This window comes from Numenius arquata, chromosome 4 (assembly GCF_964106895.1).
Source record: "Numenius arquata chromosome 4, bNumArq3.hap1.1, whole genome shotgun sequence".
NCBI classification, from domain to species: Eukaryota; Metazoa; Chordata; class Aves; order Charadriiformes; family Scolopacidae; genus Numenius; species Numenius arquata.
Genome location: NC_133579.1, coordinates 4,178,079 through 4,196,594, shown reverse-complemented (window position 1 = coordinate 4,196,594; position 18,516 = coordinate 4,178,079). Strand labels below are relative to the sequence as shown.

Here is an 18,516-nt window from a genome sequence, read left to right as displayed (position 1 = left end):
CTGCAAATCCCTTGATCATCCCTAAGTCTGGGCACGGGATCACCCAAAAGAGTGGCATTTCCAAAGAGCCACGTTCATCAATAATTCACCCAGGAGAAATCAATCTTTGCACCTAGTCAAGAGGAGAAAGTGTCCAGATAAAAGAAAAAGCTCTGAAAATTAATTTCAGCTGCTCTGCATTTCTTGTTTGCCCTTTGAAGTTACACATAATTACTTAGTAAAAGTGAAATACTGGTTTTGATAGTAGATTCTGGCACATAAACCAAACGTACATTTCCAGGGGGGTAAGGCTTGAAATCACCTCTTGTAAGTCTTGAGAAGTTCTGACAAGATGGGGCAGAAAAGAGGGGGGTTTAAGAAAAAACCTAAACCCAACAAACCCTACCCACGGTCTGTAAGAAATACTCAACTCAAACCCACCTACACAGACAAAGCCGCTTCTTCGAGGCACCTGGTAACTAAGCAGGATAAATTACTACAGTCCAAGCAATAATGATTTTATTAGGCATAGGAATATAATAATGAGCTCTTCAGTCATTTCCATTTCTAATTTTCCTGATTCCATAATTAAGAAAACATGATTAGACAACTATAATCTTCTTCCAGTTTACTGAATCCCAGCTTATCAAGAGCCAAAATGCAGTAAAATTTGAAAATCAGTTTTAAGCAATTCAAAAGAAGATATCCAGGCAAACAGTAAATCTTACGCGAAACCAAGTAATATCCAACTGGAAAGAGAAGTCTCAAAAATCTTCTAAATTCATGGGGGTTTCCACCCCAAGGTAGAAAATTAAAAGTTATTGCTTTTGCCTCATCAAAAGTGAATAAATATGTATTTTTAGTTATGACACAAGAGACAAAAAAACTGGCTTTCAATACTGAATATAAATTCTAGAACAACTGAAATGAGTCTCTATCACTTGGCAGAAAGCAACAACTCCTATAAGGCAAGGATGAAGATTAAGCCATCGTGGAAACAAAAGTGCTTTTTTCAAAGTCCAAAGGCCAAGAACACCCATTAAGGCCAAAAGAAGACAAGAAAAAAAAAAGCAACATCAGAATGAACAGGCAAAAACATTGTACTCTTTTGAAGGTTTTGGAAATGTAAACTTCAGGTCCACTTCCCGACCACTGCGCCAAAGAATGAGGTTTACAAGAAACACTTTGCCTCCAGGAAACAACTATTACAACCCTCAGACTCCAATAAGTCTTAAAAGATCCCAAGAAGTACCTTAAAGGCTCCCTTCACAATTTGTTCCTCCACCCTTTAGGATTTTGCTAGCCTCAGGACAAGCAGGTACGACAAGCAAAGTGATCTAAGAGCCAAAGTACCAGATTAGAAACTTTAAAAATTTGCCCCTTTTTGGCTTAAGGTACAACTCGAGAGCAAGGCACAAGGAAACTACAAAGCTCTTCTTAGAAACAACAGACGTGAAACGTGATTTTTGCACAAGAAGTATTTAATGTAGGCAATTCCCTCTAAATTTCCGAGTTCCAATTTTCCTGTTTCACAGTCCAGATGGGATAGATTCCCATTTTCACCACTTAAAAAGAGTTTTATTTCTTCAAATCGAGATACGGTTATAGCTACCTCCACCGGAGCGGACTGGGCGTATCACAGGGGGTGCTGCCCTGGAGCTAAGCACATCCAGGTCTGTCAAGTCCACTTCAGGAGCTGTGAAGCAAGTACTCGGGAACTGGGACTCAAATTAGCTGAAATATAGAATAAATTAAACTGTAATAACTCTAAATAGCGCTGAACGATTGAAGAATGGATAGTTACTTGTAGTCGAGATTTTGTACTAGAAACGTTTATTCTGTAGAGCAAGCAACCGAACTGTATATAAGATACAGAATGCAGATTTATTATTTTGTTGGGTATAAAAATCAACTATAATAACAGTTTTTTAATTAAAACTAGTTTATTTATCAGCTTGATTGCTCATAATTACTCCTCTCAATCAATAAGCAGTCCAATACTTGGCTTAACTTGAAAGACTAATTTAGCAACTTCTTCTTAAGACGGAATTAAATGTCTAACTCATTCTCTCAAGTGAAATGGGTTGAATTATACCCGTTACAAAAGGGTACAGAGGAAACATTAACTGCGTATTAAACTGGAAAATTAACTGGACAAAGCTTCACATTGAATACAATTATGAAAGACAGTGGAAAAAATCTTAAATTAAGATTTTTCCAGTTGTAGCAAAGGGCACCATAAATCATTTTTAAGAAGTTGTAGCTTTTAAAATTTTTTTCATAAAAATATATATAGGAGAAATCAAACTATTTCCTAACAGAGGTGAAACAAAGCAAAGCAGTCAGAATAAAGGAATGTTTCTCAACTTGATCCATTTATCTAACAAATTCCCTCTTCGCGGAGCATTAAAATGCCTCCTATAACAATCACGACACCAACATTATAAGAGCCTCCACCCTCTAAAAAAAAAAAAAATTTAAAAAAAAAAAATCAGACGAGTTTCCAAAGAAGGTCCAACACACACTAACTCTCCAAGATAACATACACTTTAAAAAGCACGGACGGGAGTTAACAGCGCTACTCAAATCAACGCTTTCTATCACCACACACGCTCCCTTCTAAATTTTCAAGTGCTAAAGGCTATATCTCAAAAAAGGGGTTTTTGTTCCTCCTAAGAGATTTCTAACCAACAAACAATAAGACTCTGCAACATTTCCAATTAGTTCAGCTTCGTTTTAATGATATGGGGCAATTCTTAGAGCGGACATTGCGTAGCTAATAACTACAAAAATAAAGACGTTTACTGGTGTGGTCTGGGAATCTCAATTGGAACTGTAAGTTTGAATCAAGGTAATTAACTGAAAAGCCAGAGTATCTGAAAACGCACACTAAGGGTTTTTTTTTTTTTTTACTTCAATTTTGCAGTATTACTTGAAGAACTTGGAAAAAATGAAGTTGGCAGAACAGCATGTATCACCAAGGTTACAAAAACTGGAAGGAAATAATACGTTGCAACAGTGATCCTCATTAAGTGAAGTTATTTCATCACAATAAATGTTTAAAAAAGTGTCAATGTTATTTAAAAAGTGTTGTATCCCTCCCCCCACCCAAATATTTGAAGACAGATAAACCTTTTTCCTTAGTCAAAATGGCTTTTAAAAAAAGTTTCTCAAAACAACAGCAATAATCAAAAAACATGAATTGCATTTTCTTTAATCCGTAACATCTCTAGTGCTGAAGGGCCATCCATGTAAAAAGCAGATTCTTTGGGGACATTAGTCAATTAACTTAACAAAACCCAGTTTTACGAGGATTTATCCTTCCTGCTACGAGGCGAGTCTGCTCCATTTGAGGTCACTGTTCCATTTATTCCATTTTCTAGAAAAAAGAAGAATACATTTCTAAATACAACGAGACTATATACTTTATGACATTTTCATAGGTCCTATACATCAGAAAAGAAATTAAAAGACTGAATCTTCTACGTTAAACCTCATCATTATCACTCATAATGCAACAGTAGAGTGAAGTTTTTACAAAATGCAAAATTTAAAGTTTACTGTGATAAAAATCTGGTTTCCTGACACGGGCCAGAGACTGAGATGTGTGTGTTATATACATCTACACCGAAAAATCAAGACCAGCTATAATGTTTTAGAAGATATTATCTTAAAAAGAAAAATACTCAACCTGTCGATGAGACTATCCTGTGAAATTTTGGAGACACACAATATATAAATAATTCCCTGGTATTGGTTTTCGCTGTTTATCCCACTTATTTAGTAATTTAAATCTTGCTAAAATTACACCTTCACTTACCTTTACAAGCTTTTCATATATATAGGAAATCTTTATATACACACAATTCTTAAGCATGTACTTCAGCATATAGAATTAATTTATATTCTGATGCAGGTCTTTACAAAGATGGACAGAAGTAGAACACAAGTTTTACCAGTTTCTGCACTGTAGGACAATGATCCACAATCTATGGAATTATAATGCACACAACTTATAGAAATAGAGCAACGTGATACCACTGTGAATTAAAAGTATCCCCTTTATTCAGCGTCACCGCAATCAAAGGAGGAGGGATGTTACCCAACAGTATATATTTATATAATATTTATATTTATAAAACAGTCTGAAGAGCAGAGTGTAATGCTTACTGCTTAACACCTCTGCTCTGACTTACAGTATCATTCTGACTTCAAGCAAGTGTTGAGGGCTTTTTTTGTACCAAAAAATGGTTAAATTAATGTTTTCCATCTACAGATGTGTTGCAGATAACTACAGAGCATGGCCAATCCACTAAAACAACTGCTGATCTCCCTTCTCTCCCTCACTACCCCCAAAATGCTCCCATTTATGCAAAGAGGCAACTAGAAGAAAATAATAAAATTGGAAACATCTGAGGACGAGACCAGACAGAGGCCCAGTTAGTCACACAGGAAGAGGCAAAGTCCATCAAACAGATTTGGCTGTAAATACCACCACCATTTTAAGCCTATAAAAAGTAGTCTTTGGATACTTTTCAAAAAGTTTGTGATATTCTTAAATCAAGAAACTTATGAACAGTGAGCTAGATTCAAGCCCTGAAGTGTTCCAAGACCAGGCTGGATGGGGCTTTGAGCAACCTCATCTAGTGGGAAGTGTCCCTGCCCATGGCAGGGGGTTGGAACTCGATGATCTTTAAGGTCCCTTCCAACCATTCTATGATTCTGAGCTAACTAATTGAAATCCGATTTTTTTTAAAATGGTTAAGTCAAAACAAGTGTGAGTAATACAAAGAACAAGAATCAGCATGTGCCTGGGTACCCCACCTACGTCACCAGTAGGATTTTACTGGTGTCATTTCTTGCTTTTGGCATAGTCTAAAGGTAACATGTTTTATTGTACCCTGGCTCCCCAAAATCCACCCCACCACAAAAAAAAAAAAAGGAAAAAAACCCCAAAACATTTTAAAAAGTTCAAATACACAAGATGCAGCAAGGCAGTGTAAGTGTTCTGAAGAATCTGGAATAACACTAGCCTTTCCCATTTTAAAGTTCTTTTCTTCCCATTTAAAGTAAGCTGTAAAATTCCCCAGTCTTTGAGACAGGCGTAGCTCAATTATTTTGTGAATATAACCACAATTCCAATTAACTGCCTTTTTCACTATTCCTTTACCACTTGAAAGTCTCCACTGAAGCTGGGTGAAAACTAGCAAATGCACCGAATTACACCGAATTACACCAATGAAATAGTTTAAGAGATTTTAAAAAGACACATTTTTGACTAATTAAAATGCCAGTTAAATTTATGCTCTAAAAATACCTGTCATTGATTCCACAAAACCCATAGTAAGACACAATGAACGTGATGCTCTGATTAAGCAGGACACCTACGTATGAAACTACCTTCACGCAATTAAAAAAACAGAAGAAAAATCCAACTGGATTTTCTGATGAAAACAAAAACCCCCAACAACACCTAAAAGCAAAGTTGTGATAATTACAAATCATCAAAAGGGAGTACAGAAATACTCCCAAAACACATCATTTTACTAAAAATGAACTTTGAAAAAAAATAAATCTCTGAATTGATCTGACCATAAACCTCAGTTCTTGGCGCAAAAGGTCTTCAAACATGCTACATTCAGCATATCAAAAAAGTGGAACATTTTTAGTAAAATCAGTCCAATATAAGCTTATTTACTGGATTATCAAATGACCTCCTTGCCCTGCAACCTCAGAGGTTAGCGGTAATGAAAAACAAGCTTGAAATTAATTGCAAGAAAAATTTAGGAGTCATTGATTAGAAGAACAGATCTAAAAACTTGCCTCTTCCCTTTTCAAGGGAACAAAACGGAAACATGACGCAATCTACCCAAGTAATAAAAATCAGACATAATAAAAATCTCCTGTTTCATGAACTAAAGAAATGGTAATTCATTCAGTCAACCGGAAGAGAAAAACCAAACAACTAATATGTAGTGAATTTTTTAAATTAAAAAAAAACCCAAACAACAGAAACCCACAACACAACAGCATTCACCAATACTTTTTCTATAACTGAGTCATCTCACTTGCAAGTGAAACATGAAATGTTTCTTTAGCAATTACATTTAAAAAAGGCCCTCTGTTACCTAAAGTTGAGAAACAAAGGTAACAAGAGAACCAAAAATACAAACCTCTTTCTTTTCTGGAGGTCTTTCCTTTAGCTGTTACGAACTTCTTTTTCACTGACTGAGGCTGAGAAGAAGAATGCTCTCTCCACCTCCGAAGCTGGAAATTAATGAACTTCCACATCATAAATGCTTGAGTCATGCAGATGGAGGCCAGCACGCTGATTCTAGAAACAAAACACAAGTAAAGGTTTATCAGTAAGTTTAACTCTAATTTATCAGTTAGCTCATGTAGATGCACTGGGCTTAGCACAGCTGAACAAAACTACATATAGAATCATAGAATGGTTTGGGTTGGAAGGGACCTTAAAGATCACCCAGTTCCAACCCCCCTGCCATGGGCAGGGACACCTCCCACCAGACCAGGTTGCTCAAAGCCCCATCCAGCCTGGACTTGAACACCTCCAGGGATGGGGCAGCCACAGCTTCTCTGGGCAACCTGTTCCAGTGTCTCACCACCCTCACAGCAAAGAATTCCTTCCTGAGATCTCATCTCAATCTCCCCTCTTTCAGTTTAAAACCCTTCCCCCTCGTCCTGTGGCTCCCCTCCCTGATCAAGAGTCCCTCCCCATCTCTCCTGGAGCCCCTTCAGGGACTGGAAAGGGCTCTAAGGTCTCCCCGGAGCCTTCTCTTCTCCAGGCTGAACAACCCCAACTCTCTGAAATCTTTGCTTCTCCATCAAAACTGGGCAACATCAGATTTCTTTCCGGCTTTCTCCTTTCTCAGTATTACCCTCAAGGTACCAGGTAGTAACAGCTGAAAATAGTTTAAGTGAGTCTTGCAGTTATGCGTATCAATTCTGCAGGGTAATGTTGACATTGTCAATGTTTTAATAACTTTCTTTTCTGGATTTAATTCATAAAAAAGGCCAGGTGGTTCGCTGAATATTCTGCAGCACACAGCAGCAATAGGAGACTAATAATGAAGGCAGAGGAAGAGGTAGGAAGCTCTGGGCATAATGCCCTGACCTCTATAAACTCACTGCAATTATATCTAGAATTCAATTCACTAACTCTAAAACATTTGAAAGTAATCTCTGTAATTGGATATTCCTTTTCACTGTTTTTTTTTCTGACCAAAAAAAAAAACCACTAACCAGTTACAGATTTCTCAGCTGTAGACTGTAAATTCTTCAATTCATTTCACTGTGCCTTGCAATTTTGTTTACAGGAGATATTCCGATTGATCCCATTGGTTGCATGAAAACACCCAACTGTTCAGAATTATTAGCATTAATACCATTACTGTTTACATTGTGTATTTAACACAGGTTTATAGCTCACGCTTAACAACTGTTCCAGGTTTACTATACCTGACAGCCAGGATATTAAAGTTCCCAGTACTGAAATTCAGCTGCTGATCTTCTGCTCTTGCCAATCCAAAGCCAAAAGTGAGGACCGAGAGAATCAAGGTGAGAAGCCTTCCCAGAACAAAAAGAACTGCCCACAGTGAAAATCTACAAAGAAAAACACCACAAGCACAAAATAAATTTTCCGTTCATGATACAAGTACTGACAATGCAAATGTTTACCCTTTACCACGTGAACGCGTTTGAAACTTAAGAATTTAAATTCATTATTTTGCACCTATCCTGAACTAGTCTTGTATTTCTAATGTTCATAGAAGAGAAAAAGCAAGCAAAGTCCTGCCTCACAATCTTTTTTTGTTACAAACCGATTTCAACTCAACACTAAGTGCTTTCCATTAGTATCAGAACATAAACATATTATTAGTACCTACAAAACTGTCTGTACTAGCAACGTATTGTTCCTTTCTTCTATAAAACTTGTCTTAAAAAAATATTAATACATAGTGTAGGATTTTATTTCATTTTATACCGCTACTAACATTTACTTAAATAGGTCAATAAGGTAAAAAACCCAGTTGTTTTAGAGATACAAACAGTAGAACTAATCTGCAAAACTGTGGCCTCTAAGGAAACACTGTTTGAACTTCCTTGCAATTTTGGTTTCTGGTTAGTTAAACGCACAAGGCTTTGAGACAGAAATTACGTGAATTTAACAGATGAAGACCACTTACCCTTTCTGGTATCTTTCATCACTGAAGTAGAAAAGACGGGATATATGGAAAAGAAATTCAACGAAGTAATGCAATACCAGAAGAACAAGTCCAAGATGGGTCAGACTATCAAAACAAATAAAACAAACATTCAGGTATTTTGTCAGATGTTTAAAACAGAGAACGAAGCCAGCAAAAGCTTACAATTGACTTACTTCAGGAGATAGGCTCCAGCAATATGGAAGAGATAAAGTCCAATGTAGACAATCTGGCGAAAGATATCTTCCTATTGGGAAGAAAAAAGTCATTATGCGTTATACACAGTGTTATATGTTATTGTACGATGTTATATATTATTACAAAGTAATCCCCAGTCTTGGAAATTCTTCGTGGTTTATCAGCTACCTTAACGTGGCCTGTTCTGCCACTGAATTACTCAGCCTAGATCGTCTAATCCCACACATAACTTACTGAATGAGTAAGTAAGCAATATCTCAGATGTCCACTATTGTAAGCAAACACATAAAACATCAAAAAGACGCTTTTTAAAAGGGCCCGTTTTCATCTGATATGACTACTACGGATATGTACTAGCTATTACAATACTTATTTGGTATTTATTACTGCATAATCAGATAACTTCCTACAGTTCTGCATGTTTGTGGCCCATCAGATTGCTCCAGAAATAAAATAACAATCTCTGAACCAAAATGAGAAGGTTTCCAAGTGCTGACATCTATTTTAAAAATTCAAGATCATCCAAGATTCTGGCACATTGTTGCTGGCAAATACAGAAAATAATGTCATTAACCAGTCACGCTAAACCACATGGTCACACTTCAGGATAGGTTCTAGCCAGACCCATTCAATTTCACACTTCATAAAGATGAAATAATAAAGAGGAAGAGACATGAAATGAAGTATAGACGCACAGCACATGGAAAGCAGAAGGTGCCATCTGTGAATAAAAAAAATCACTACATCACAATAAAAATCTGTCTTGAAGTGGCAAGCAGGGTATGTTCAGTTGTGCTTGAGAAAAACTCCTACGTTTTGGAGAGATTCCCTAAACTTCAAGCAAGGGGGGCTTCAGCTTTGTCACAGAATGGTCAGAGTTGGAAGAGACCTTCAAGATTATCCAGTTCCAACCCCCTGCCCTGGGCAGGGACACCTCCCACCAGACCAGGTTGCTCCAAGCCCCATCCAGCCTGGCCTTGAACCCCTCCAGGGATGGGGCAGCCACAGCTTCTCTGGGCAACCTGTTCCAGGGTCTCACCACCCTCACAGGAACGAATTTTTTCATAAGATCTAATCTCAATCTCCTCTCTTTCAGATTAAAATCATTGCTTCTTGTCCTGTCACTACAGGCCCTGATAAAAAGGTCTTTCTCCATCTTTCCTACAAGCCCCCTTCAGATATTGAGAAGCCATAATAAGGTCTCCCCCAAACCTTCTCTTCTCCAGGCTGAACACCCCCAACTCTCTCAGCCTGTCTTCATAGGAGAGGGCTTCCAGCCCTCTAAGCATCTTTATGGCCTCCTCTGGATCCATTCCAACAGGTCCATGTCCTTCCTGTGCTGAGGATTCCAGAGCTGGACACAGTGCTCCAGATGGAGTCTCACCAGGGCAGAATCACCTCCCTTGATCTGCTGGTCATGCTTCTTTTGATGCAGCCCAGGATACAGTTGGCTTTCTGGGCTATGAGTGCACACTGCCAGCTCATGTCCAGCTTTTCATTCACCAGTACCTCCAAGTCCTTCTCCTCAAAGCTGCTCTTAATCCCTTCCTCCCCCAGCCTGTATTGATGTTGGGGATTCCCATGACCCACGTGCAGGACCTTATACAACTCTGTGAGGTTCACGCAGGTCATCAAGGCTGCCAAGATCCCCTCTGGATGGCATCCCTTCCCTCAAGTAAATCAACTGCACTGCTCAGCTTGCTGTCACCTGCAAACTTGCCGAGTGCACTCAACCCCACTCTGTCATTGATGAAGCTATTAAATAGTACTGGTCCCAGTACAAACCCTTGAAGAACACCACTCATTACTGGTTTCCACTTGCACACTGAGGCACTGACTGCAACTCTTTGGAAGCAGCCATCCAGCCAGTTCCTTATCCATCTAACAGTCCATCCAGCAAATCCCTCTCTCTCCTATTTAGAGGTAGGAATGCTGCGTGGGACCATATGAAAAGCCCTAACAGAAGCTGAGGTAGCTCTTCCCTCATCCACTGATGTGGTCACTCCACCGCAGAAGGCCACTCAATTAGTCAAGCATGACTTGCCCTTGGTGAAGTCACTTTGAAGAGTTTAAAACAGAAAAGCTTAAAAAGGAAACTGCATATACAAAATGAACCTGAGCAAAAACCATGCAGAGAGACTACCTAAACAGTCCAGGGAGGCAAAAAACCTGCTAGAAAAAAAATCTGCAGTAAACTCAGTATTTTGAGAACCCCAACAGAGAAAACACTTAGGGGAAAAAGGATGCTGTTAAAAATTGAGCACTGAAAAAAATCTCAATACACAACTAACCAGAACATCTGCTAAGGATAGTAGCATTTAAGTAAAATCCCAGATTTTAACATTCCTTGGATTTCTGAAATTATTTACTGCTTATATTCTAACACTTGTATCACAATTCATGAAGCAATTCTAGATTTCAGTGAGACTATTCAGGCTACTAATTACAAGAAACAAAAGAGTTTGAAAAGAAAGTCTCACATTCATTTGCTCAAGGGAAAACTCCTTCAGGAGATGAGAAACACTAGTAATTTTTATTTACAAAACAGATATATAGCAAATCTGCTGCAATTAGAAATACAGGATTTAGCTGAAAAGAAAAAAACCCTACCTTCTCACATGGACATCTGAGCACCCAAAATTCCATCAGGAAAAGTGGGTAACACAAATAAGAACAGGGTAGGAAATCTAGGGTAGCACATTACTCTGGAATTCCAAAAGACATTAACTTTTCCACTGTTCCAGTTGCTTTGTTTGGAGTTCTTTCAATTTACATTTTGAACTTACTTTTTTAGTTTTCTGGAAGTACAATTCTGGAAAAGCATGAAACCAGTACGCCAACTGTAAGATGTAGAAAAACTTCATCTGAAACCTGTACAATACAGCAAGAATTGAAGAATATTACTTTTTATTAGGGAACTTAAAACATTTCAGAAGTTTTCTAGTGAACACATTTAATCAAAGTCTCTAAAGAAAGAAAAATACAGATCCCACCTGCCAGCCAATTCAAAACTAAAATTTTTTAAAAACAAAATCATTAAAATAAATTGCAAGAATGTAATTCTCTAAATAACAGCCTACAGAAAGAGAACTCTGTATGTTATAATTGCCAGAGAATCAAGTTCCTCCCTAAATAAGAGCAAAAATACATCAATGACTAATATAGCTTTACACACTACTTATTCTACACAGATTGTGTGTGACACACCTTAAGTTTAAAACACTCCCTCCTCTCCCCAACAACCCTCTAAGGAAGAGGCCTTACGGAATAAGAGTGTGCGGATAGTCCCTCCACAGAGAGGTTGGATCTGATATATAGTTCTCCTAAAACAAAACAAACAAACAAAAACCAATAAACCCTCAAAGATGTTGCTTCCTAGTCAGAAATACAAGAATGAACATGCATACATGTATGTATACACACATGTGTACATACAAACATGCACATATCTACACAAGTAAAAGCTGCAGATAATATATATCCTTTTACAAAAAAAAAAAACAAACAGACCACAACAAACCCAAACCAACCAAACAACAGCTGTATTGGCTTAGAAAAATAGAAAGCAACCAAACAAACCAAGCATTCATTCAAGATAAGAGTGTCCCTATGAAATGGAGGTTATTTCAGCATCACTACAGCAATAAGTCTTCCCTTGTAAACTGCTGACAAGTTTTGAGCTTAATGAAGAGAAGGGAAGTTTTTTCAGGAGTCATTATGTTAAAGAAGAAAAAAAAAAAAATAATCACAAAACTCTTTCCTTTCTTTGAAACTTAGTTCATGCACAACCACTGGCAAAGAGCATGTCATCTGAAAGCACACACTCACCTGAGCCTACAGCAATCTCCCCACATCCCCATTCCCCAGGCTGCCAAAATGCTATGTATGATGTTTTTGTAACATTTATTTTACCCTAATAAATCAACACAGGAAAAACTACAGAGAATGAGGTACCCTAACAGAGTTAAAAAGTTTCACCTTATTCTGTTGACAGTAAATCAAATTAACGCTATTGGACTCTATACTCAGTCATGACTACAGCCTACACCAAATCCCTAAACTTGTCCCTGCTTAACATTAAAACCAGTTAAAACCAGAAAAAAAAAAGCCAAAAAACTCCTTATTTCTCATCCTCATAAGCGAAGCTTTTGAAATCTCATAATACAAACAGAAGAGAGCATACTTACAGAGACCAGAATGCTTATTCCCCAAACACAGGAGAAAAGGTAGAACGCGCTGAGTTGGCCGGACTCATTGAACTTGCTATGCTTTGTTTTTGAAAAGTGCATTTTCCTGTTAATTTTCTGAAAAGAAAGCCCATTGTTATTTATATGCTGTAGTACTTCCCATTTACCTGTTAACTGCGTTAGAACATCTAAAAGTTTCAACGCATGTTTTAACAGTTAAAAGCTTTAACGCAAAAGTTTAAAGTTAATAGTTTAAAAGTCTAATTAAAACCTGACAATTATCTTGATGAAAGGGATTAGTATTTTGTACTTACATCCAGTACATACTCCTGAATTATAGCATGTATGATTATTGCTACAAGCATGTAGAAGAAAATCGTAGCCAAGTCTTTGATGCCATAGTGATAGAGGGAGATTGTTTCTGCAGATTGTTCTTCTAAAAGACAAACGAAATTAACTGTTAGGCACCAATACAGTTTAATCACTAATAAGTTTGTTTTTTCAAAGGAAAACCTTTCAAACACAGGTAGTTTGTAGTCAAATTAAAACTGCCATCATGAGTTGGATCACTAGATTCTTCACAGTTATCTTTTCCATCAAACCACAAACTAAAATTGATTCTGGAAAGATGTACTACAAAGTATGAAAACTTAAGTGCACTTATGAAGCTTACCCAAATGCACTGATAGGGGACAATAAAGTGATGTTAAACTATCACCTTGCTTTGACTAGTAAAGATTATCAGTTAGAAAACCAGAGTAAGAATTGATGTGAACTTACCTACCAGTCAGGTGGCGGTTTAACACTAATTATAAACCCAGCAGAACAGAAACATTGTCCCTAACCTAATTAAAAGGGAGTTTAACTAAAAATAAAGTGGGTTCCTTGAAAATTGCTTAGTATCTATTCAAACTGACACATTCACTTTACCCTCAGTCTATAAAGCCTGGCAGGCTGATGTCTGAATACAACATAATGAACCTCCGGCAAGATACATACCTGTGGCAGGAATGGTAACGTTGTACTGAAGCGTAACAAAAATGACAGCTGCTTTTGCTGTAATCTGAAAGACAAAAAAAAACCAACAACACCTTAAGTGCTATAAAACTGAAAACATTAGCCCGTAGTTTCAGCACCCTTCCCCAGCACGTTGGTTCCCTCCCATGAACCTGATCAATTCACATTACCACACCATTCCACCTGACTTTCCAAAGGCAAAACACGTTGCGTGATCTCTATAGGTCTGCGTACAGAACACCCGATCTCCTGAATGAAATACCCTTAAAAACGCTACTCACAAATAGTCTTTTCTACAACATTAAAACGAAAACACACGCTGCAATTCTCTCCCCAGTCCGTACTGTATTATTATGTTAACAGCATATACAAAATCATGTAATCCCTAGACCCCGACACACGGAGCCGTGACTTGAGGATAAACTTCATTTAAAACTGCTTCTTGACAAAATCTGAAGGTCAGTATTGTTTTCATAAATCTGTGGGTGATCTGGAAAACGTGGAGAGGAAAGGAGAAAAGGCATAAAGAACGGAGAACGGTTTCAGGCCAGCTTGCATACCAACTCAATACGATTAGCATTCTTTCGACCCCGGGGATCCTCTGGCAAAAAGTGCAAAACAAAAGAAATGAAATTTAGCAGTAGTGGTACCACTCCTTTATGATGGACAGTAAGAAAACGCAGAATGAATAAAAGAGAGAAGGGGAAAAAGAAAGTGGGTTTTTTTTTGGGGTGGGTGGTGATATTATAAACCCCCTAATAAATAAGCAGCAGCACAAGTTCTTATCTATCAATATGCACCAATTAATTTTCAACTTCAACACAGCTTTCTTGAATCCCAACACGAATCACGGTGTCTTATGAGAGAGGAAAAAAAAACCCAAACCATGCTTTACAATAGTTACGGTCTGATCCGTTTCCCACCGCTGTGAAAACCTACCATCCTTGTTGCATTTATAAGACTGACAAAAAAACCCTCAACAAACCCCCAGATTTCTTTAAGAACCAGGGGTGGGTATGTTGGGTACCTGAAAATAATGACTGGGTTATCATCAGCTTTTATTATCATTCACAAGAAATGAGACTGACTTACTTAGTAGAATTAGCACTTTGTAAATTCCCTAGATTTTCTAGGAATCCCTGAATACACACTCGACCGCTCACTCCATGGAAATTCAGGGAATACAACTAGTTTGCCTGAATTAGCGAAGCTGCCCGGACTCCCTATTCATCAAGGGAGCCCTCAGAGGACAATTCCAAACGTTAAGTCCATTCTTCAACTGCCCTTTGAAGGCTCTGCCGGCTACTCCCAAAGTCCTAATTCAGTGCCCCAAGTCAGGCAGCGCAAACACCAGACGCACGTTGACCACAGCAGGTGATTTCCAAGACCTATGTGTCAAAGCGTTTGAGAAAAAAAACCGGCAAAAGTCTTCTCAGCCATACCATATTTGTGCCAACAGGGCATATGGCCCATCCACACTGGGGTACAAAACACCCCGGATTGAAAAAAAAAACGGAAACAACAACTTCAGCACATAGAGTCATAAAATGGTCAGAATTGGAAGGGACCTTAAAGATCATCCAGTTCCAACCCCCCTGCCATGGGTAGAGACACCTCCCACCAGACCAGGTTGCTCCAAGCCCCATCCAGCCTGGCCTTGAACCCTTCCAAACATCCAACCCCCCCCAGAACTTCCAACCCTACCACTAACACTGCAAAATACAGTAAGGCAGAAGGAGACATACCAGGTAATATTTTAAATCCATCTCTTCAACCCCAATCCCCAGAAAATAGCCAGATAAGGATTATCTTGGTGTTTTTTGATTGTAAACGTAACAGCTTTTCTTGGTTTGCCCTGCTTTTTCTTTCTATACGTTTATTTATTTTCCCCCCTAACTCCCCCGGCCTCTAGCCCTGAGCGGTACCAACAGCTGGATAAAATCATTCTGAAAACCGCCCCGTGTAACAAAAAGGCCCGTGGCTCTAACAGAAAGGGCTAAAACGCTGAAAAGCCAAAAACGCGTAACCAACGGAGATGGGAGCGTCTTACTTCGACGGGAGACAAGGGAGAAGGTTTTGGAAGTCCCGCAGGTAAACCACGCTTCCCTTTCTCCCCGAAGGTAACAACCCAGAAGAGGCAAAAAGAGGCACGTTTTGGACCAGCAGCCAAGCTCAAGGTTTGGTTGCCCCCCTCCACCCGAGTTTACTAAATCCTCTTGCCATTTAGGAAGAGCATTAATTACTGCATCCGACATGAGGCCCAAGGAGAGCCGCCCGCCCGGCCCTCACTCAGGCCCCACAGCTCCCTCCGGCCGCCGCCAAACCCGGCGGGGGGGGGGGGGGGGGGGAAACGGACACCTCATCGCCAGCCCACATCCCGCACCGACCCCCTCGGCGGGCTAACGGCTCCGCAAACCGCTCGCCACCCCGGGAAGCCCCCTGAGGGGCGGCGCGGCGTGGGCGGGAAGGGGGAACCCTCCATGTCCGTCCGTCCGTCCCCACACACCCCCCCCCCCGCCAGCGGCGGCCGTTGGTACACGTCACCGCTCCCCCCCCCCCCCGCCTTCCCGCGGCCTGCCGGGAGCCGTAGTGCCGGCGGGGCCGCGCACACAAAGCGCGGGGGATCGCCTGTGTGGCGGCTGGGCCTCTCCGCACCACCCCCCGCCCCGTCCACCCCCCGTCCCCTCCCCGCACACTCCTCCCCCGGCCGCCGCGCTCCGACTGCCACGTAACCCCGCCGCCGGCAGGAACTACCCCCCGCCGCCACGGCGGGAGGAAGCGCGCCGCCCCGCTACGCCTCCCCTCAGGGCGGCGGAGGTGTTGGTTTATGGGGGGGGGGGTGGGGGGGCGGGGGAGGAAAGGCCTCCCCCTCACAGGCGGCACAGGAGGGGAACCGGGAGCTCTTCTCCGGGCAAGAGGGGCGTTCCCCGAGGGGCCGTGCCGCGGGGATGGCGGCCGCCTCGGCTCCTCCGGCCGTATGGCGGGGGGCGGCGGCGGGCAGGTGCGGCGGCTGAGGGGAGGCCGCAGCCATCCCGCCGCCCACCCCCGAGCACCGAGAACCCCCGGCGGCGGAGGGTGGGTGGGTGGGTGGAGAAGCAGGACGATGCCCCACTCCCCTTGCGCCCCCCCCCCCCCTCCCCGCCCCGGGTGGCGCCTCACCTCGAACATGAGCCCCAGCAGGAAGATCATGGCCATGCAGGACACGATGTCCGCATGGTTCTGCACGATGAACTCGTGGCTCAGCACCGGCGGGTTCTTGTTGCTCTTCTTGCGGATCGCCATGGCGGGCAGGGAGCTGGGGGCAGCCGCTGCTGCCGCCGCCGCCGCCTCCCCGCTGCCAGCACGGCTCCTCTCGCCGCGGCCAGGAAGAGGCGGAGGGGGAGGAGGCGGCCGCGCAGCCCAGCAATGGCAGCCGCCGCGCCGCTTTCACCCCGCCCCGCCCCGGCCGCAGGGAGCAGCCCCCGCCGCCGACAGCAGCGCCCCTGCCGGCCGGCGGGCTGTCTGTCTGTCCGTCCGTCCCTCCCTCCATCCCTCCCTCCCTCCCTCCCTCCCTCCATCCATCCCTCCCTCCCTCCATCCATCCCTCCCTCCATCCATCCATCCCTCCATCCATCCCGCCCTCCATCCCTCCCTGCCTCCCTCCATCCCTCCCTCCATCCATCCATCCATCCATCCATCCCTCCCTCCATCCATCCCGCCCTCCATCCCTCCCTGCCTCCCTCCCTGCCTCCCTCCATCCCTCCCTCCATCCATCCATCCATCCCTCCCTCCATCCATCCCTCCCTCCGCCCCCCCCCGGGGGTTCAGACCCACCGACGGCGGAGGGGTGTGGGGAGGGGGGGGCAGAGAATGGCCGTGGGTCGCGGAGGAGGAGGATGGAAGGCGGGGTGTGCCCGCAGAGCCGGGCCGGGCTCCGCTCCCCGCCCTCTCCCTGCCATCCAGCTTTGCCTTTGGTTTTTTTCTTTCTGGTTTTCTTTCTTTTCCAACCCCCTCCTTGTTTGTTTTTTTTTCTCCTCTCCCTAAGGCTGTGGGTGAACGTTGTTGTCGCCGGACACCCCTCGGCTGGAGGCGGGTCCCCGAGGGATGCAGCCCGGCGGGTCGGTGATGGGCACGGCGGTCACCAGGCTCCTGCCACCCCTCCCTGCTCACCCTGTGCTCGGCAGCCACAAATGACAGGCGTTTTCCAGGGGAACGGTCACAAGGAATCCAAGGGCAAGCAAGCAGAAGGGGAGAAAAGCTAACCGGGAGGTGTCAGAAGGAAGAGACCTTTAAAGAGAGGGTAAATACTCGGCCCAGTCCTGTTCAACATATTCATCAATGACCTGGATGAGGGGACAGAGTGTATCCTCAGCAAGTTCGCTGATGACACCAAACTGGGAGAGCTGGCCGACACTCCAGAGGACTGTGCTGCCGTCCAGTGTGACCTGAACAGGCTGGAGAGCTGGGCAGAGAAGAACCTAATGAGGTTCTGCAAATGTAGGGTCCTGCACCTGGAGAGGAAGAACCCCAGACACCAATATAGGTTAGGGATGGATCTTCTGGAAAGCACTACTGAGGAGAAGGATCTGGGAGTCCTGGTGGATAGCAAACTTTCCATGAGCCAGCAATGTGCCCTTGTGGCCAAGAGGGCCAATGGGATCCTGGGCTGTGCAGGGAAGAGTGTGGCCAGTAGGTCGAGGGAGGTCATTCTCCCCCTCTGCTCTGCACTGGTGAGGCCACAACGGGAATACTGTGTCCAGTTCTGGGCTCCCCAGTTCAAGAGAGACAGGGAGCTACTGGAGACAGAGTCCAATGTAGGGCAACTAAGATGATTGAGGGATTGGAGCATCTCCCTTATGAGGAAAGGCTCAAAGAGCTGGGGCTCTTTAGCCTGGAGAAGAGAAGGCTGAGGGGAGACCTTATCTATGTTT

At 42.6% G+C, this 18,516-nt stretch overlaps 1 protein-coding gene across 2 annotated transcripts; it reads right to left on the bottom strand.

Annotated features, from left to right (window-relative positions):
- Nucleotides 1–1,447: 1,447 nt before the first annotated feature.
- TRAM1 (translocation associated membrane protein 1) lies at nucleotides 1,448–17,049 on the bottom strand. Of its 2 annotated transcripts, none has more exons than XM_074146235.1 (11): nucleotides 16,766–17,049; nucleotides 13,589–13,652; nucleotides 12,904–13,025; nucleotides 12,590–12,706; nucleotides 11,667–11,725; nucleotides 11,189–11,273; nucleotides 8,381–8,451; nucleotides 8,187–8,291; nucleotides 7,459–7,602; nucleotides 6,153–6,313; nucleotides 1,448–3,358 (listed from the first exon to the last, which is right to left on the bottom strand). In XM_074146235.1, the coding sequence occupies exons 1-11, from the start codon at nucleotides 16,886–16,888 to the stop codon at nucleotides 3,285–3,287; spliced, it is 1,125 nt and encodes a 374-aa protein (XP_074002336.1). In that variant the 5' UTR covers nucleotides 16,889–17,049; the 3' UTR covers nucleotides 1,448–3,284. The 2 variants fall into 2 exon arrangements, with proteins under 2 accessions (XP_074002336.1, XP_074002335.1); XM_074146234.1 differs by having other exon boundaries at nucleotides 12,904–13,010; nucleotides 13,571–13,652; nucleotides 16,766–16,888.
- Between the last annotated feature and the right edge of the window lie 1,467 nt (nucleotides 17,050–18,516).